Source organism: Homalodisca vitripennis, chromosome 2, assembly GCF_021130785.1.
Source record: "Homalodisca vitripennis isolate AUS2020 chromosome 2, UT_GWSS_2.1, whole genome shotgun sequence".
Lineage (NCBI taxonomy): Eukaryota > Metazoa > Arthropoda > Insecta > Hemiptera > Cicadellidae > Homalodisca > Homalodisca vitripennis.
In genome coordinates, this window is record NC_060208.1 from 160,611,918 (window position 1) to 160,634,640 (window position 22,723).

Genomic DNA, 22,723 nt, shown 5'->3' on the forward strand with positions numbered 1-22,723 from the left:
TTTTTATTAAGCCATATACAAACATAAAAGGTAATAGTGAGTAAGGTTTGAAGTTTACATCTTGATAATGCTAGGGATTTACATAACATTAATTTCGTGAGGGGCAAAGTAACTCTAGATCGTTTCGAACAGGTATAAAAATAAAAAGATTGCATAACTACTCGATTAGATCATTTTCAATGTACTAAAGAATATACTACATGTGTATATTTGTTTCACTTCATGTATACATATATACAAGGTAGATGTAAGCCAAATCACCTGTCGCGTAGAAGGCTTCGGTAAGGTCGGTTGTAGATTTTAAATGTAGGTTTATTTTATGGATATAAGTTGCTAATACAGCCTTTATAAGGCTATTTCATTTGCAAGATGTCCTGCAATTAGATAAGCAGATAAGTAAGTTTGATATTCCCTCCTAAAGACAAACGAGAAAATGTTTCAGCTTACTGAGTGATAGCCTTTAACGACGCTCAACCAAATATAATGGTTGGACATGAACCATTATAGACATCACATTTTTTATATACAAATTAATTTCAGCGCAAAGTTTAAAGATTGCAAATAAAATTTTTCTCGAAATATCATGCCAAATGTAGCATTCGCATCAAGGTTTATTATCACTGATCAAGTAGTAAACGTTTGGCTGAGCTAGGGAGGGTACTGCAAAGAAAATAACCCGGTACTGAAATCAAATCTAGTACCAGGTTATAAATAAAATTTATTTTTAAATGTTTTACACAATGAATAAGCAAGTCTTATGTTAACTTCTTATTAGATTGTACTCAGTTTATTATTTATTCTTCGATATTCTACCGACTATTACGGTTACCGATAATACAAATGTGCAATTACAAGATAACTCTTCAGTAAATCCCATGTACTAATATACATCATCATTAAACTCAGTGTGGCCCATATAAATAAAATGCTTCACGTATATTTTCGAGTCTATAGGTCAGTTCATTTTGGTAGCGGAAAACGTGATATTTATACAGAAAGATGGACATAATTAAAAATGTATTCCCTTTACTATTGCTCAGCAGAATATCTTCAATATATTTTTTTTATTTTAACCAAATTCAGTTAATTATATTAACTTTAGACTCGTTTAACTTGTACAATATATATTATAGCGATTGCTTTATATGTCACCCATCTATTGCAGACACAGCAGAGTATTTTAATAGTAGATGTTCCTGATCCCGGCACAAAAAACGCAGTCGAGGGTTGAAGGTGGTAGAGGATGTTGGGTGGGAAGAATTAATTGTCATCGATTTCCAATGCAAACACGTTTAAAATTACATCAGTGTTGCTCTTTCGCAAACCTCTTACCACGCTCCTGTTGCACAAAGGGGAACTTGGGTAGAAACATGCATCCCAAGATACAATTTAATGATAATTAATAAATCACACGATAATTTTTGTCAAGCTCATCAATTATCATGTAACTTTTGTTCCTCAATAATTAAAGAAATCTAAGTATAGGTAGGCCAACGTTATTTTAAGGCTTCTATCACTGTGCTATGGTTCCTAAACATTAAAAGACAGAAAAATATTAATATTGTCAGACAAAACTGAGTTAAGACATTTTAAGTTCTTCTTGATTAACAGTATAATGCATTAGCAGATTTTTTTTCCATGTTAAGATGGTAACAAATTTGTTAGCTAATGATTGAGCAAGTTTGTAATAAAGAGTTAAAATGAATGTAGCACTAATTATTTTATTTTCGTATCGGTTACATTTTTTGTAGTAACTCATATTCTACAATTAGTAAGAAAGTTATTCGTGGGTTAGATTTTCATAAACCCTCACATTTCCTCTTTCTCATACTTTCATGAGATACATCTATGCATTGCAATTTGCAATTATTTAATGGAGGTTTTCTTAGTATAATAATCATATTATTAAAGTTATTACTCGAGTTCAAAGGATGTCCAAGATATATTTTGCTGAAAACCTTAAAGGTATATATAATAGGAATGTAGAACTGTAAATACGTCTCTATCACATTTTCTAGAAAGAATATAAGGTTTAGAAAAATAAACTAAATTAAAACCACAAAAATCTGCTTTGGCTGATATGTCACAAGATTTAGTTCCATCTCCATCTTACTTTACTAAAAAATCTTGTAGTTTTGGATTCTGATGTGTTGTGAATTCGTGCAATGAATTTCTGAAGGAACACTAAATATGTTTTAGAAACGATATACCACGAAATACAGTATTAATTCATTTTTTGCTTATGAATCGGTGGAAAAAAAATTGCTTTTTTTATTTTTTACCTACATTTTTAACAGATGTAGCAGAGATTTAAATTTGGTATGTGTGTTGGCCTATTATATTATCTTATTCCAAATCATGAAAAAGCATTTAAACATTTCTTGTACAACTTAATATAAATAACATCCATATAATGATTAACGGATGTACATCGTTTACAAACTTACCAAGGACATATTACATAGATACGTTACGTAATCAGAAAAATATTGCGTTCACGCATTTACTTCGGCAAAATTATTTTATAAATTTTAAACAATGAAATGAATGTAAAAAATTTAATGTATTAACAATTTAAGAACTAAAATATCATATTAGCATCATGTCATTAACCTTTTAATGGAAAAAATCATAAAGAAATAAAAATGTTTTGAATAAGATATAGAGATGCAATCTATTTTTCTTCAAACTATATTCCGTATAGGCATCTTCTGAACTTTTTTTACCAGAAATAGGGTTCATATTTTGCTGATTTATACCTTCATTATATACACATGGTACAATAAACCGATGTTTTAGTTTGCGAGACATCACTAACCGTAAATGCAGAGACATTGGGGTGAGAAAGTGGGTCGATATGTGTTGTCTACTGCGGAAGATAACTGTTGGAGTGGGTGGATCACCCATAATGTTAAATTATGTTACTAGCCTGTATATGGAGGAGTATTGTCCCCTACTCGCTGTAACTGGTGAATCTTAGATCAAAGAACATGTTAAAACTCCTCTTCTTCCATGATGACATGGCCGATAGTGTGCTCGCTCTCTCTTCACACAGTATCTCGACAGAAGGTGGTCCTTACCCCTTTATCCTGAAAATATTTTAGCTCCAGAAACAAGCGCAAAGGTTCTTTTATGATTAGATGAAACAGTTTAGTGAGAAATTTGTCACACTTGTTGCCCTAAGTAGATATAAGGTAAGATATTTAACGTGTAGTTAATGGCAGTTGAATAAGCTTCGTTCACTATTCAGTGGAAATTATATTTTTTTTATTTATTGTGAAGGCTCTGACGACAGTTATTAAATTAATCACTTATTTACACTGATAATAAGGATAAATTATATTAGGATAATAAAGTAGTGACACTACAAACCTAGTTTTAAGTATCTCCGTGTGATTTTTAGATGCCCTTTAGCTGTATAAGTATACCTATAACCCATGTCTCCACAAAGGTAATTTTGCAACGCATTTTTATAAATCAACCAATGCATGCCTTATGCCATCATGATATAGAAGATAATGTGGTAAGTACAAGGGTTCGTTTACACTCCGTCCATACAGCGAAAGCTGTTAGCGGATTAGGTGACCCAGTGCATCGCAGCCGGTCCACCTAATCCTCAATCGCCTTTAGGCCATCAACAGACATACTCTTGAATATATTACCGCTTCAAATTCATTTTATGGCAAAAGAAATCATCTCACTTTATTACTAAAAAGATATGGTGTAATAGAAACAATCTCTTTCAAGATGATAAAAGTCTAAATTCAATTTCTTTGATTATTTCAGCTATTGAGCAGCACATTGTCTAACTTTTCCACACACCGCTATTATAATCTTCAATAAAAAATGCGTTGTATGCAAACAAAATAAAGATATGTGTATAATAGTTTTTCTTAGTAGCAGCAGCAGGTCTTAGATATGTTGCGTAGGGTCCTATTCTGGTCCATTATTTTACTTCATATTTGTTAATGGCCGCCAGATTATGAAATGTATCAAAAGTATTTAAGTTAGGCTTTACACCATCATACTCACATCATGTCCAATGCTCTCCCAAAATTCTTAAAAACTATAATACATGTAAAATACACAAATACTATGATAACAAATAGGAGATTTTGTACTATCAAACTTACTCTGTGCTTTTAACACCATATATGTAAGCATATGTATGCTATCATAAAACACTTATTAATACACAAAATATAATTCCATTTAACACACGTTTTCAATTATTTGGCGTAGTCCAAAGAGATTTTCGAAAACTAAACAGGTATATAACCAGGGTTAACCAGGGACCCAAAGAATATCCATGTAAAATTTTAGTATACTCTATCAAATAGTTTTAGAAATTGAATAAGACATACACGAACACACAGACAGACACTCTTAGATTTCTATACGACAGTATGGATTGATTTACGATTTTGATTTAACAATGATTTACAAATGATTAATGATTAAAATTATTTACAAATTTTAAATCTGATTGATACAATATGAACTCTTTGACCCTCTGGGTCTAAAGTTAGCATGTACATTTCACAGTGATACTTTTAACATTTGAAATGAAGAATTGAAGATTAAAGTGAAAGAAAGTTATTTATCAATTTACCACTTAACTTTTAATAATAAAAAGTATTACAATATACAAACTGTGTCATAAGTTTAAAACTGCTTATAAAGTAATAGTTTTACAGTGCAACTCATTGATGCTTTTCTTTAAACGTATCTTTTGTCCATATTTATAAATTCAATTATCTAGAAGTAACCTATACTCATAATACATTTAGTATAGAAATTCCACTTTGGGATGGTTGACCAAACTATAAAACAACGGTATTGGAAATCGATGACAATTAGTAGCCCCACACTCGAAACTCAACATTCAACAGTCAACAAACTGTGACACAAGCAAACACACGTGTGTTGACACAATCCGCCGCCATTCAGTTTTGCTCCAATATTCGATTACAGAACCGGGGACATTTTCATCCTAAAGGTTTCTGCCGTTTCTGAATAGGCTATCAATGTAATAGACTATTAAAAATGTAATTAGCAGTTGTGTTGTTATCCATACCTGATGTTATATTTGACTATAATTATTAAATAATTTAGGTTCAAAAATAACTTATATTTGGCACAACATACGTTCATAAGTAGAAATGTGAGCTTTATTTACTCTTTCTTAAATGTATGCTATAATAACATTTTAGGAATTGCTAAAATTTACACTTAAGAAATAAATGTAGCATATTTTTCAAATTTTAGATGTTATATTTCAAGATTAGCGCCTGTTTAAAAAGGTGTTTTTCTCAATGTTAAACTCCGCACGGAATCTAATCACTTAGAGCTCTCATGTCTTCGGTTTATCGCGTTTATAATTGTTATATTAGATTTGACCAATAATTTCTTTTAGATTGTTTTCTAAAGATTACTGTATAAGTCGATTTGAGAATTTAAATCTTTGACTAAACTAAAATTGTGTAATGTTTAAATCCTATTCGACGCACGTTGAGAATATTTTGTTCTGGATGGTATTTGAGTATATATTTTGAAATATAATTATCGAATTTATAGGTTTAAAAGATTAACATAGTTTTTTATTACTTTCTTGGCGTCATCAATGTAATCTGTAATGTATATCTCCAAGTCTGTTGTGTTTTTGGCCTGTTTTTCAGCTCTATGAGCTATACCTTTTGGTATATTCCTCTTAATGTACATTAGATGACAGCTGTCGACGTTTTAAGTACAATAAATCAATATAAATGTAAATATATAATCAATAACACAAAAACGCGATACATTTGAAATTTAATTACAAAAGTTTATATTATATGCGTCTCAGTAATGTTCATTGGCTCTCTTGGTACAACCAAAATGAAGGGAGTTTCAAATGTTTACAAAATTAAAAAATCCGTTATTTATGAATCTAGGGAAAGAATACTACAACAACAAATTAATTCTCATGGTGAGTATTGAAAATCTTGTTTTTGAATACTCATCTCTGAACTTAGTGTGAAAAAGAGCACGAGGCACGACTCTCATCCTTGCTGACCACAGGATGTCTCATGATGAGAACCGGTTGAATACTTAACTCTCATCTAATGTATCATAAACAGGATGAGGCGCGACAACGTCCATTAGAGTAACGATTTCTCATTAAGTGTATAATGAGTATTGACAATTTAGTTAGCTGAATACCTAACTCTCTGCTTTAGATATAAAAGAGGACGGACCTAAACATTGACCTAACTCAGAAGTGTTTATAATACCATTTAAAATAAAAATCCTTACGATGTCCTGGTTGTTCAGATGGAAATAATGTTATGCGAAGCCACGGTTAACTGCTAGTTAATCCAAAAAAACTATCTAAAAAAATACGGCTTGATGTAAGTTTAGGTAAAAGTAAAAGGATTGAATAAAATTCCACAGAAAATAGCAACGTGACTATTTTATTTCAAGGAAGGTTAAAGATAAAAACATAGTTTAAGTTGTGTTTATAGGCGTCATGAAAACACACCAATTCAGTATGATGAAATTACTCAAAAAGTCGTGAACGTAGTTTAAATCATTTGGATATCATTTGTTAAACCAAAACATTTTATCTTTATATTTCAGAATCACTTCAGTAATCTCAATATGAATTACCTTATTCTCTTATTTATATCTGCCAAATATTCTCTTAACATAATATTATTAACACCCCCAACTAAAGCTCTTATTACTACGATAATGTTTGAAGAAAGGTTGGAAGCGCAGCAGGTAAACTTCTATGTTTCACCAGCTATTATGCCGGAGTTTTAGTGTTTCCAACTTTTAGAGCACTGGGAATCCAAGTTTTACATTCCCTTACTCAACGTTTCTTTGATACGTCCCCTTTATTTCTACCTATACATGAATGTGTTTAGAGTCTTTTTTATGTTAGTATTGATATATTTATCATACATATTGAAATTGTCAGCATTTAAATTTGATTAATATTAATATGCTATATATACTTTCAACGAAACACTAAACAATATAATGGTTTTGTTGGTTAAAGTAGAATGAAATAACATTGGATAACCCTAACTAAGGTGAAAAATAGATGGGTATCACAACTGATGTAAACTAAATAGAAGAACAAAGTAAATAAAGCGAAATAGTTAATTGATATACAGTTAAGTAACCATTCATGCATCAGGATATCATTTAGGCATTAGAGTGAAAAGGAACGAATATATAAATACAATGTGATGTTCGAAAAAATAAAATCTCACTCAAGAATGTAGAAGGAATTTCGAATAGAGCTCCTCCCTTTTTTAGAAAAAAAAATTACAAAGAGCCTGAAAACTATAAATCATAACTGAGGGAAAAGTAAAATAGCGTGAGTCATGTGAAACAATAAAATCTATTTTTCCAGCTCTCTCTCTCTCTCTCTCTCTCTCTCTCTCTCTCTCTCTCTCTCTCTCTCTCTCTCTCTCTCTCTCTCTCTCTCTCTCCTCCCTCCCTCCCTCTCTCTCTCTCTCTCTCTCTCTCTCTCACCATCTCTGCCTTACTCCCATTCTCTCTCTCCCCCTTTCACACGCTCTCTTTTAAATTATATAGGAATATCATATCGTTATTCCTAAGGAAACAAAAGTAAGGTCATTCTATAAGGTTAATTTTAGTATTCATGAATGACAACAACTCCTTATAGATAGAAGCAGCATTTACAAACTAGATTATTTTTTATTTATTCTAAAAATATGTTGTTATTCTTTTCTTACTCGTGACTTCGTGTTTTAATGAGCTATAAAATAAATAATTATTTATAAATACTAAAACAGGAGTCACAAAAAATGTGTTGTTGTTCATCTGTCTCAGTCAGTTAAACTTGCGTGCAGAAGCTAGTTGTCGACCAGCATTTGTATTGAGATTTTAATCAAGTACAGTAAAACCTCATTCATTATCTCATATTATCTCAAACTATTATCGTTAACTGAAAAGATCAAGAGTTCGACTTTAGTCTTCCTTTAGACTCAGTATATCTTCACACTCTAAAATATTTCAAATATTACAGAAATCATTGGATTTATTTTAGTTGAATATCGTAAAATATGGAAGAAAAATGTAGGAAATTTAAAATGCAATAAAAAAAATTGTTCAACTCTCCAATATCAAGACTTTACCTTTCAAATTGTGCCATGGGACCGAAATCCGAAATATGTTTCAGTGACTACTACTTATCTCAGAATAAATTAGAATACAATTTTTTTAATATTTTCATGGTGCCCCTGGTCGTTCAAATAAAATTGCTAGCATAAAAATAAATCTTTAATATAAACGGTATATTTATTGAAGATAAAAGTGGATTAAGCTGCATTCGCTCAGACCCATAACCAAACAAACGGGTGTCTCAACAATATCAGAATACCATACATTCACAGATATCCACCAATAAATATTATGTTTATCGTGGAAAAATATATGGTCCAAACAGTGAACATCGGTGATCAAAGATTATTGTGATTTCATCAGTTAAGCAAACAAACACTCACAACTCTCTCAGCGGATCGTCCCAGCGAGCCACGTAATTTGAATAAACAAACACATCTCAGTTTTATTTGGTTTCAGCAGTGAGGAATTTCATTCTATTGCAATCTGTGTTGACCATATTTTATTATACTATTTATTTATGTATTGAGATTCTATCATGCTGTTCACATTCACAATAACTTGCAAATTAGTTAGACGGTAGTAATATTGTGGTGTTCTGCATTCTCCTTTAGAGTCGTGGGAAATTACAAGAAGTAAATAAATACTCAATCTAATAAAATATAATATGAAGTGTCCTGCTTTCTTTGTTCGATTTCAACATTCAAAGAATTATATATGAGATAAAATAATTGTTGGGTTAAGTATTAGGAATAAAAATTGGATTTCTTGTAACGGTAATAGTATAGTTCAAGTATTATTTTATGTATGTGCAAAACAATATAAAAATATTTTACTGTGACGGTTAAAACTATATATTTTATATTGAAACTATGATGGAGCTATTTTACTTACAAAATAAATTTAAATTGAGGTCAATAGCCAGGTGAATGTAATATCTTAGAAAAACTATTATACTACTATAAAAAGAATGGAAATCTAAAAGATCTATGTAAGAAACGTCCTACAACTCGAACTGGTTTCAGTAGTTATGAATTTACTAGTATATTTTTACATAGGATTGTTTAATGGAATTTAACAACTTTCTTTTCTTTCTGAAAAATATTTCCCACTTTTATGTCCTATAACACAGTTTTGTAACAAAGCTTCTTTAAATTCTTGAATGTATAAAATGTTTTATCAGTGTTATGTTAACAAATTACATGATAAATTAGTTACAAAAGTTCTAAGTTGCATTAAATCAATACAAAAAAGTATATGAACTAAAAAAGCCAATTTATAATGGCTTAATGTCAATTTACGTATGAAGAACGGAACAGTGTAAAGGAATCCTCTTTTCAAGAAAATCGTAATAAGCAATATGATTGTTTTTAGTTTTTTAATTTGATCCTTGCCCTATTAGAAGTACTGTAATATAATTTATAAAGGGTACTGATAATGCTCTTAAATAAAAAGAAAAAACTAAATATTAAAATCAATAATATTACAAAGTAGGATTACGCTACAATAGGTTTTAAGTAACAGAATTCGTTGATTTTGCACGCTCAACACTTAATATGTGACTATTTTTCATTCTAGATATTTCCTATGAGCAGATAGACAGATAAGTACTTGAAAAGAAAAAAAAGTTACAAAATTCCACAGTTGTCCATGCATCATCATCAAACGCTTTCTTGCATACATACAAAATTTGAATTCATACATTTAACGAAGTTTCACGTAAACTCTAACGTGTATGGAGTAAATAATTTTAAAGCTAACTTGCCACATGATGATTAAAAATGTTTTTCGTTTAATTACGTGTTATGAAAATGATCAAATAATAAACATTCCTGTGATGGAAGTTTCTACAACGCATGAATGGGCTGAAATCAAATCATGTCACCACGAAATAATGTTGGATGTTTTGGGATAGATATGCGACATGTCGGGTGGACTGACGGACCATTAGATAGGCAGTCTGAGAGACATAAATGAAAATATTCCTTCCCCACGAATGATAGCCTTGTCTAAAGCTCAGCCATTAACGGTGTTTCTAAACACTAACATAATAACATTAAGTGTGTATTATTTAAAAATAATTTATTATATCTAATTCTTATATGTATTGCCCAGCAGAATGGACGTGTAATATGTATCCACGTCATACAGGTAGAGAGTTCTGAGACAGACTTAATGGCACTTGTACTATGATGTATATTAAGCAATAACAAAACTGTAAAACAACACTGTATAGGAATTAGGATAGTTTAAATAAAACTATTATGTACACACAAAATACTTAGGGTTATTAAATTCTAGTTAAGCAATTTAATTACAAATAATGTTATACAAACTTTAAGAAAGGCGGTGTGATATATGAATAATAAACAATAAAAAACTGTCAATATACAACATCGATCTACAACAATCAGCTACTTTAATGTTAGATGCTCTAATCAGCTGGTTACAACGTTACATTGTTTAACTGTGATGATAATATACAGTTTCCAAGGAAGTTTCTAAAAATATGTAATAGAAATGAAAGCTCCATAAAAATTCTAGGAACAACGTAGTGGCAAATTAAAAATTTTCCTTTCTATAAATATTCATTTCTTGATTTACATGATTTTATTACTGCGTTGCAGTTTTAAAGAACATATGTTTAATAAAACTCGTTGTTGAAAACAGTTGTTTGATTGAAGAATACTACTTAGGCTATAAAATAATAACCTAACCTCCTCCATTAAAGTTTTACTGATATTGAAGTTCGAGAAATGGCTTTTAATATTTAACCAAAATTGAATTTTTCTGCGTGGGCTATTGATTTTTCAACATTACAGAAGCAATTAGACAATTTCAGGTTGATTACCCACCTAGCAATCCAACAAAAACTAAGTGGAAAAACCTTTTGTTAAAAACTGGAAGTGACAAAAAAAGTACTCTAGAGGATCAAACGAGGAAATAAAAGTACTAGTATGCGCATCAGTGCTCCGCTCTTCATATAATCCGAAATCACTAAGGAAGGTTGAACTTGAAACTGGTGTTCCAAATTCTTCAGTACAGAGGATAATTTAAACAAAAATAAATTAAATTTTACAAAGGTGACCTATTCTATAATCTTCTTGAAGATCATCCGATGAGAACAGAAATGAATTTTGTCCCTTATCATTGAGATTCATGAGCTAGCTCCTAATAGGCATATTCAAATTGTTCTTTTCAGACAAGTCCACTTTCTACTGCAATGGTGCTGTAATTAATTAGGCGTAGTTGTAATTATTACAACATCGGTAATCCACACATTCTTGAACAGACTCTACTTAAATTAAAGGAACTACTATTTGGGCAACTTTCAGTTTTAATGGGTACTATATTTCTTAAACTAACGCTAACGTTTAAAATTTCCCTAGAGAGACTGAGGTTAAAACAGAACGAGGGTGAACTTAATACACCATGCAGCTACGATGTATTGGGAAGCCAACGGACATTTTGCGTACGTTATCTCTGCTTTGGTCTATTCTGCAACTGAATATACTGTGCTGCTGTTTAGGTAAACAGTTATTAAACTAGAAGAGTTGGCTTATAACTTAACAACCCGAAAATGTACAAATACATATGTATGGCTTTATGTCATATAACGATAGCTTGTGAACATGATAACTGATGGATTGTTTAACACCTACACTTAACTTTGGTACAAAGGTTGCACAAATTCTGGTTGAGTTTCTTAGTTAGTCCTAACCAACGAAAAGTTTCAAAATGGTAACTATTTACATTTAAGCAAATTGTAAACTTGAATGATGCTATACGCAGCAAATAAGCATTACTAAATTAATATGTCATAACTTAATCTCATAGGCGTACACAACATAACAGAAGTCGACTGACGTCCAGACAGCCCCTACTACAGACTACCAATCGTCTAAAAAGATACATTTTCATAATAAAAGCACATTGGCAATGAGATCAGTCTTATGGAGTCATCAGTTCTTCATTTCTTATAAATAATATATATTCTGGCTTAGTGGAAAAGAGTATATTTCACATAAGACTGTCATCTCAAATATGCATTATTAGTTTGGATGTTTGATGTGCACAAAACTGATGGGACAGTGACTCTCAATGTTTCGTGGTATTAGTGTAACATTAACAATTACCTTACAAGTGACAAATCATTACATCAATTAATTTTTTTGTAAACAAAAAGTTTTCATTTAGTTACAATTATTCGCATTAATCAAGTTTGCAAACATATCCAAATACAACACATAAAATGTATGCTTCGATTAAATGAAACGGTCACCATCTTGAAACTTTAAAAGTTACTGAAAGATAACTATGAATAAATGTTATTTGAAATTATAAATTTTATGAAAAGTGTCAATTTCGATTTTCTTATGAGATACTCTGTTATCTAAAAAATAATACATAACAAAAACAAATATAAAGATAATTGAAAATGACCTAAGAACTCTAAAAAACATTCTTGTTTTGTGCTATAATGCATATTAAGTTATATATAAAACCATACATGTCCCAAACCATAAATTATCTTAATCTTGAATCCATAAGAATTAATGATCAAATTTGTTCATAATTACGTAATACCTGGAAAAAATTTATAGGTTTGAGTATATTTCGGAAATAAAAATGCTTCCTGGATGTTTCAGCCTCGAAACTTTTCATTAGTTATGAACTAACGAATTCTCCCAAGCCATATTGAATTATTATCTTTGAACCAAGTTAAGTCTGGATATTAAAAATATTCTGGCACTTATGTTCTCAATACAGTTTTAAATTGAATATGCCCATATTTACATATATACTTCAAAATGTTCGGATTATGGTTATTGTAGTTTATGGAAATCATGATCGGAGTATAACTCCGGAAATGCCAATATGAGGGCGATTGGAGGTGAAATATTTCTTTGAGGTTTACCTAAAACACAGTGCTAGGTGTAAAACTTCCTCGGATCAGTCGGCTATGTTTACTATATATGGTGCTGATGTGGATAGACTGAGCTTTGAATTTAACTGGATTCTTCTATCTCAGCTATAATTTTAATTAATTTATGGATATCACTAATAAGATTTTCAGAGACCGAGTAAGGAAGTATATACAAATTCACTCTATGCGACTTTGTATTGTTGGAACGTTGAATTTTTAAATGAAAGAAATGAAACATCGTGTCTGAATGACAAGGGTGTTAATCTTTTAGATCACATTCTTCTTACAGACAGTATGACTTTAAAAATAACTTTTTATCTGGCCAAAAACAAAACACGTATTTTCTTAAAAGAAAGAAATTAAAGCAAGCTCCAAAGTCCAATTCCAAATCTGTTAATACACTATTTATACAACTATTATTAAAGTTTAATCATGTTATCAGAAGAGTTAATAGTCAATGAAGTTATTGGAATATTGACAGTAAACGCCTGAGGCAACTCTTGTTGTGAAAACTTTACTACAAATGTAGCGAGAAACTTTTATCCTAAGGGGTTATTTTAAAGGATATCAAAAGCTAATTTATCTTGCAAATAAATTTGGAATTTCAAAATTAAATAATGTATTTTAGCTTCAAGCTCATTCCCTAGAATAAAGTTTTATATACGAGAAAAATGTCACTTTCTAAACCTGACTATAGTTGCTAATAACATTATATAAATTAATTAAAATGCGTCATATAAATAGGAACGAAACCTTAACATATTAAATACTTTATTATAAGTAATTTCAAACATTATTTTTTAACTTGGACGTTTTCTTATGTTCTCAAGGACGGCCAAACATTAGTTAAATATTACTAAAGCAATAACCTGGGTCATTGTTTCTGAAGCTTACTCGTATGCTGATTTAGATCATCAGGCTGGATGTAAATACTTTCAGTTACTACTTCAGTGTGTTAAACATTAAATTATATTGTGGAAGTGTTAAAAAGGCCTTTTGTACTAAAACCTTTTGACTTTCAACAAGGATTACATTCACTAAATATTTAATTCATTTTATATATTATATTAAATACCGATAAATACTTTTTACCTAAGCTTTTACCTACATTCCAAAAGATGTAGGAAAGTAGAATGTAGGGATGTAAAAGATTCTAATTCAAAGTGTTGACATAAACGATGATTCAATCATTCACTATAATTGATGTTCATGTTCTCAGTTTCAGGTATAAAACACTTATAGATTAAATCGAGAACAAATAAATTTAGTTAGATTATCCGTGAATGGTAAAATGTACAGTAAAATTTTAAAAACATTTAATTCAATATATATTGGATATTGTGGTATCTTAGTGTACTGTACTTATAAGTTTTCATGTTCATTTTATTATATACTTAAATAAGTAAAATTGAACTTTTCGTTGTAATACATTTTATAAAGCATTAGGATATGTGCTTATATGTGCTTGCAAAAGTAATGGACGTTCAGTGAAATAGCCAGTTTCCATCTGAGATACAAATGCCATTAACACTTTAAAACCTTACATTTCTGTTTAATCAAAAACTGTACGTTTCTTGAAGTTAAAAAATACATGTTTGCTACCAAAACTTACTAAAATATTCTTCATATTGCATACAAATATACTATTCATGGAAGGTTGGACTTTCAGATGACAAAATTGCTAGAGTAATAGTTCTATTATTTCTGTGAAATGCCGTGTGATAATACTAAATTATTCATTCACTCAGTACAAAAATAAAGATAAAAATACATCCTCTGCATCCTTTGAATCCAATACTTTTTTTGCTGTCATACGGCATTTAAGACATTAAACGTCTTATATGTTGTTAAGCCGGTTATGTTGCTACTAAATTTTATTAGTTTAGGATTCAACCAATTTAATATGGAATAAGAATCTCTTAAATTACTTATCTTATATAACATTTTAAACTATTAAATTACATATCCCATCTAGGCATTCATAATTTTGGTGTGTTAATTTAACTGTCATTTCTTAAAAAATAGTTTTGTTTATTATTAAATACAATGTTAATAATTACTGAATTGTAGCGTATATAATTTATTACAATAAAGAAATATTACTTTATTTCAGTTTATAAATTTTCATTACAATTGAGCATAATGTTAATTCAATACCATTGGATTTTAAATATTTAAGGATTTATGTGAGAATGAATAATAGATTATTCTGGAATTAATGTTATTCGTAAGACATTTTCTACATCAATACAATTATATTAATAAAGCAGTTACAGGTTTAAAACGAATACCACTTTGTGCTTGTTAGTTATGCATCTGTAACAAGATAAATTATACGTACAGTGGTAATTCAAATTCCCCTAGTTATTAAAAGACTTTATTTTCAATAAGTTTTAAAAACGCACCTTGAGACATGACGGAGACTAGAGGTACAAGAAGGAGAGCCAGACAGTACCCGGCTGTCTGAGACATCCTGGGGACATCAACTCATGTCCACGTCGAGATCCAGGCACCAGCAGACGTAACAAGTCCTCCCCGCGCGGCGGCCAGAACCATACTGGCCACACATTGGGGGCTGGATGCGCACAAGGATGCGCACTCGTCTCTTAACCCGCCACTAATCTTGAAGACTAAGTATTTTTTTTAAAGGCGCCTACATAATAACATTATTTTATTCTTAACACAACGATTTATAAATTTAAACGTTACAAGTTTATTTCCGAAACTTACATCGTGATACTTGTTACATTGGCAACAATATCTGTAACAAGTACGATTTCAACGATGTTTACTAATAAATATTAATGCATTTTTTTATCTTGGTTTGTATTTGCTAAAGCATTTTCAGCCAAATGTGAAAATAAGACTAGTCGTATTTGTCATTGTGATATATCTCCATTTCGTGTCACAAGGTTTATAAGCTCAAGACCTCCAAATTGGGTGTAATGCAATACCCTATTGATCGCAAGAACTGACGGATTTTCCTGAGATCAGTTATAAGATATGAAAATAAAGTACGTTTCTACCCCGAAATTATACTAAGGAATGCTGTAATAAGTGTGTGTGTGTGTGTGTGTGTGTGTGTGTGTGTGTGTGTGTGTGTGTGTGTGTGTGTGTGTGTGTGTGTGTGTGTGTGTGTGTGTGTGTGTGTGTGTGTGTTTAAGGGACATGCAAGATCTGTAAATTTATGTTTTATTAAAATCGATCACTATAAAACTTGAATGTCAAGCGTATCTTATTTATTTAAGTTATATTTTGATACAAAGTCTGATATTTTTTACATTATTAAATGGAGTAAATACAGTTTTGTGGTGAATTCTTAAAGTAAGCGGATACACTAACGGCATTGAACTTGACTCTTTGACATGGATTTTCGTTTTTAGGTCTCCCTGGTCTAAGAACACATAAACATATGAAAACGTTCCAAGATTTTTATAAATATTGAAATTTGACTTTAAAACTACAAGGGAATTTAATTGTTGGATAAATTGTTTTAAACTATCCATGACATGTTGCAAAATAAAAAACAATATCGGATATAAATCGAAACCAAACTAACGGTTTAAATTTTGAGAAATTGAAAACCTTTGTTCCAGAAGTCCCAAAAATAAATTTGCAAGGCGCCATACTGGTCCCCATTGCGGTTCTTTTCACTTGTAAGTAATTTTTGTTATAAATCCAAAATGATTTACGGTAATAATAAATGTTACTAGGGCAGATAAAAAAGTAGAACGTTTTGAATTCCTAGGTCTTAAATTTTTAAAACGTGTACAATGTCAACTGACCGAAATTATTTCACCATCCAAGGCCTGGGGTATTTCAGAAAGTCTCCAAATGAAGCGGTTGGTGTCCTTTAAGTGTGAATCTAAAGATTTAGTTAAAGGTTGCAGATTATCGTCAACGAAGCTTGACATTCTTTCTGTGGGTGAATCGTAGCTGTAAACAATGGGGCGTCCAGGCTACTATATGTTTATATATATATATATATATATATATATATATATATATATATATATATATATATATATATATATATATATATATACACACACACACACACATATGGTAAGCAGTCTTTTTGAAGACAAGATATTTGCACCAGGCAAAGAAATTAATATTCACCTGTAATATATTCAATAACCTTGTATAACACAAGCCTGGGCTTGAGGGGAGAAGCGGTAATGAAACACTCAAAGGCCGGTCGGCGTGCTTGTGAATAATTAAATTCATTATTGAATTCCCACTATGAATACTGATTGTGAACGGGTTTAATAATTAGCATAACAGAAAAACGCAGGGCGTTTCATCGTTGTTTCAACGGCGAGGTGAATTCCACAACCAACCGGGACCATTTGTTGGTGCCGTACTGACAGTTTCATGACATCAGATAAATATTGATGTTGTGATGATTTGTGGTTAGAGTGTTCACAGCTCCTACTCTTGGTTCTAATCAATCAATGGTTCTCGGTATTTGGAATATCTATTATATGTATTATAAGCGGGTGCAATTTAAGTTTCTCAGAAAAAACATGAATCATGTGATGGGTGTAAGTACAATATTAGAAAATCCCGCACTTTGAATAGTCTTAAGTTTACCTAAACAAGGACCGTTATTCCTAGCTTTGTTTTCTAAAATAATTAAGCAATGAAAATTACGGCAGATATGAACATGGGTATCTAAACGTTGATTATGTGATTCATATAATCCATGGAAGTTCTGTAGACCACGTATTTGTGTTTTAATATGGACACTTTAAACTAAGTCATTGCTTTCTCACGCAGCTTGGATTCGAAATAAATGTATCGACTGGGAATAATGCACTTATAACACATTTCTAGCATTTAACCCAGCATCTAAATCCCATTCAACTGTAATGCGTTTTTGCATAAAAAGAATATTTACACAAATAAAAATAATCATCAGAAATTTAAGATTACAAATAAATAGGATCACTACGAGAACGGAGAAAATTTAAGGAAAATTTCTAGTTCAAAATTTAAATTTTTTAAAGGAGGCTGTGTAATTGGAAAAATCCGTGCTATCTTAATCACCTCTTCAGTTCCTCAGTAACATATATTACGGTGATAATAATTATTAAATAGATGAAAATATATGAAATTGGTTTAAATTTTATACGTTAGATTGTCTTCATGACAATGGTTAGTTAAAACATTAAAAAATTTCGGAGAAGTTTAAAGAGAGTCTGCCACTAAGTATGCATACACAGATATCAGCACAGCGTTGGAGAAATACCTCTATGTAGAGCTTTAGTCAAGGGATTGTCTCCTTCCTACGCTCATAAAAGAACAGAACTCCTATTCAGGGAAATCCCCAATTACAGGGTTATAATTGCGAGACTTCTCTGAGCTGAGCTCTAGTTTGACGGTTAATTGGGTAAGCAACTATTTATTAACAGCATTTGTGGAGGAAAACTACAGCGCCGTCTCCATGCAAGAATTCTGGCTGGTCAACAAACTATTATTTTCTATTTTTAATCAAACATACCAGAGCTGATACTTTCGAAAATTTTATCCCGGTCTCTGCTGGTTATACGATAAATTACTAGGCTAACAATATTTTTTTATTGTTAAAATTTCTCATTACAAATTTTAACAAAAGTGAAAGTGTAATAAATTGTATTTTAGTTTCAACTGTCTGCGTATTTATTACAAATTGTAATGTTTAAGCATTCTAACAATTAATTTAACGTATTAATCTCTCTCTGATACACATAAATTGCTTAAGATTTTCGATAAAATTATTTTATATAATTCACAAAGAACATTAATAAATTAGCTTAAACCGTAATATTATGTAAAAATAAACTTATACCCTGTCAAATCAGTATTGAATGTAACGGCAAAAAGGAGCTATATTGCATTACTTGAAAGCGTTATTTTCTTTGCCTCATTGGTGAATAAATGCATGATTTTTAAAAAGCACACACTAGTTAGTTATCCCTTTAGTGTCTTAAAACGTAATGAAACAGTAGTTTTATATTGCTTATGATGTATTTTATCGATAAACCATGAAAAACCTAATATAAGTATAAAACTAAACGCTCTGGCTTAATCAAGCAAAGTTCGTAACGAATAAGTTTTTAAATATTTTATAAATTCTGGAGTAAATATAACTTCTTATTTTTAAAATATAACCTTCCAATAGGCACGTCTTCTAGTAATATAAACACTAATCAAGTACGTAAGCTCTGGAAATAAACTTGTATAAATCCACACTAATCTAGTATATAATGTTAAATAAACCATTAATTCTTCTATTTCATCATGATTTACATGTTATAATTGTTTAATAGTAGAACGTTTAATAGGAGTAATACACACCATCCCACAGTATTTCACACAGGATTGAGAGTATTTTATAATATATTATATACTCTTGCGTAGTACGATCGTACAACTTAATGGTGGAAAGTTATATTTGTATTATTATAACGCATATCCTTTAATTGCATCTTTAAATATTGTATTAGAAATACATTTCATCTACTGCATTGCATTTTACTACAGGCTAGTTTATTTCAAATATTTATTTAGTACATCCAGTTAATAAATTTACATTTCCGGAGAAAACCACACTGATCAGTATATAAACATGTGCAGTTAAGCAAAGAATTATTGGACAATAAATTAAAGCAAATAAATATCTATATTTATTATAGTATTACAGTGTAAATTATCACATTTTCAATTTAGTTGTATGATATATTTGAAATGATATAGAATTTTATAAGATGCAAATATCAACATTTTATTGGCATTCAATTACTATTTCCATCACAAATAGTTGTAATAAAAAAAAATTTTCAAGAAATAATTAAATGTGTTAATATAACATGAAAAATATTTGAAACAGAAAATAAGAAACCGAGGAAGTGAGTACAATCATAACGAGATTTAGAGTTGATGACGAGTTCAATGGCGAGAGGATTTAGATTTACGGCTCGCTCTCCTCTTTCATTTATCCAATCATCATAAATAAAATACTATCATTCGTCCGATATTTCCTGTTTAGCGATATGTATGTAATACATGTGTAGGAAATATATATACTTAACAGATCAATATGTGTAAATAAAATACCACCATTTGTCCGATATTTCCTGTTTAGTGATACGTAGATAATACATTAGTAGGAAAAATATATACTTAACAGATCAATATGTGTAAATAAAATACCACCATCTGTCCGATATTTCCTGTTTAGCGATACGTATTAATACATTTGTAGATCAATGAGATATTAATTTATATTTAACAGATCAATATGTGTAAATTAAATACCACCATTCGTCCGATATTTCCTGTTTAGCAATATTTACAAGAGCTAACCAGGAATTAACAGACGTTTTGAAATAAAAAATTACCAACGGAAATAGGAACATTTTATATTGGAACACACACAAACACACACACACACACACACACACACACACACATATATATATATATATATATATATATATATATATATATATATAAACTCCACGATTAGTATATTTTAAACGTAATTCAACGTTTATCTTTTTCTATATTTTCACCGTTAAAATTGAGACATTTATCATAACATGACACAAGTTTTTCGATACCAGCTTTCTATATATCTGCTGCCTGAGATCTTAACCACTGATTAACGCCAGCATCATTATCGAAGCTGTGCGTTGCGAGCTAGGTCTTTATTGCTGGAAAGAGGCGGTAGTCTCTAAGTGTTCAGAGAGTTCAGTAATTGTGAAAGGGCGATTTTCACAAACTTAGTCACTGATTTTTAACATCAAAAATTCAATCACTAGGATAGAACGACCACTAGGACTATCGTCATGAATATTGGTGTGGTCATTTTTTAAGTCAATACATCACTGCCTCACTGCTTTCACTCACTATTCCATTTCCATAAACTTTACACAGTTGGCGATAAAATTCTATTGGTTTATTGTTTTTTTTTCACCAATAAAAACGTTATTTCTGAACTCCTTTCACAAGTGGAGGGATTTTAATATTGCAGTACACCTTTTTAATTAATCAGTAAGAAAAGTAAAAGACATAAAGACCGCGAGCGTCTACAACTCGATGCGTACTGAACGCCATTGTTTTGTCACCAAGATACCACTACCGCAACATTCTTAAACGCTACTTTCTAGATATCCTTCGTATTTGATACATTTGTAGATTAATTCAATAATTATGTTTAACATATGATTATATGTAAATATAATACTACCATTCGTAGATATTTCATGTTTAGGGATATGCATTTAATACATTTGTAGATCAATGAAACTTGTATAGTTAACAAATCATATAGTATGCATTACTAAAGTACGTTTGTCAAATAGTAAATTGATACATCATTACTAATGCATAACTTTATAATTATGTTTCCTTAATTCTAATACAAATGGCATAAACGTATTATGTGCTGTTTTCGGATGAATTCGTGTTAGTTATTTACACTATAACTGTCATTATGTATACGGTAAAGGAATTAATTTTATGTACCCAGCATTTCTAGTTATTTGCAATGTTTATAACTAAAACTTTGTTTAAAGTGGATTAATAATTAATTACTTATCAGGGAGAGATTCATTCAACAACTACACATTACTTAAATATGTTTTAGTAATATTTACTCTATTGTTTTTCCAACTTCTCAATTTCGTCAAATTATGGATTATAACGTAGAAGTATACCAATTTAACAATACCATAGTAAAAGTACTATCTTATATGATTAATAGAAGTAGCAAGGTTTCAAACCTCTATAGTTGTATTAACGTAAACATTTATATTCAATAAATACAATAATTAAAACATAACAACTACAGGATTTTTGCTAAAGTATTACAACAATTATAGCAGAGACTGAACATTCTATCTTCCCTTAGAGGTCCAATAGTGAAGTAGAACCACTGGCACGAACATCTCAGACGTACAACAATGAATGTGACAGACTCAGTCAAAGGGATCCAGACGTGCCTGCTTACATTACAGCAGTCGGTCTCTCAAGCCGTATTACCTCTGCAGTTTCTGCTAAGGTTATTGAGGAAGGAATACGGTACAGTGCTTCAAATATATTGCTACAGTCAATCGTTTCAAGCTATATGTTTTTATTTTAACAGAGTTATTATTACAAAATGCAGTTTACAATATAAAGCTTCGAACCCTCTCCCAGATTTGTATAAAGAAAATGCGTCTCTTTTATATCGTTTGAAAGTAAATATGCTTTAAGATGTCTCCATAGTGCAAGAAGACTGTTTGCAAACAATGTGGAAAACACGTTTCTGTGTTTCTGATAATAAAATAAAATATTTTCCTTTTCCAACTCAATAGAAAACATGAATACTAAACACTAAGCTTTCTCTCGTCTGCTTGTGTAAATGCGTCTCTTTTATATCGTTTGAAAGTAAATATGCTTTAAGATGTCTCCATAGTGCAAGAAGACTGTTTGCAAACAATGTGGAAACACGTTTCTGTTTTTCTGATAATAAAATAAAATATTTTCCTTTTCCAACTCAATAGAAAACATGAATACTAAACACTAAGCTTTCTCTCGTCTGCTTGTGTAAATGCGTCTCTTTTATATCGTTTGAAAGTAAATATGCTTTAAGATGTCTCCATAGTGCAAGAAGACTGTTTGCAAACAATG

At 30.5% G+C, this 22,723-nt stretch overlaps 1 protein-coding gene across 3 annotated transcripts in view; it reads right to left on the reverse strand.

The window, feature by feature from the left end:
• The window catches only part of LOC124354934 (lachesin-like), a 247,652-nt gene that overhangs the window by 199,451 nt on the left and 25,478 nt on the right, over positions 1-22,723 (reverse strand). The window contains exon 1 of one of the 3 annotated variants that reach the window (XM_046805745.1): positions 15,469-15,599. The exons of the other annotated variants lie outside the window; for them this stretch is intronic. Coding sequence (XP_046661701.1) covers positions 15,469-15,535 — 67 coding nt within the window. The 5' untranslated portion in view covers positions 15,536-15,599. Of the gene's footprint in view, positions 1-15,468; positions 15,600-22,723 lie in introns of those variants that run through there. 3 annotated transcript variants of the gene reach the window in all.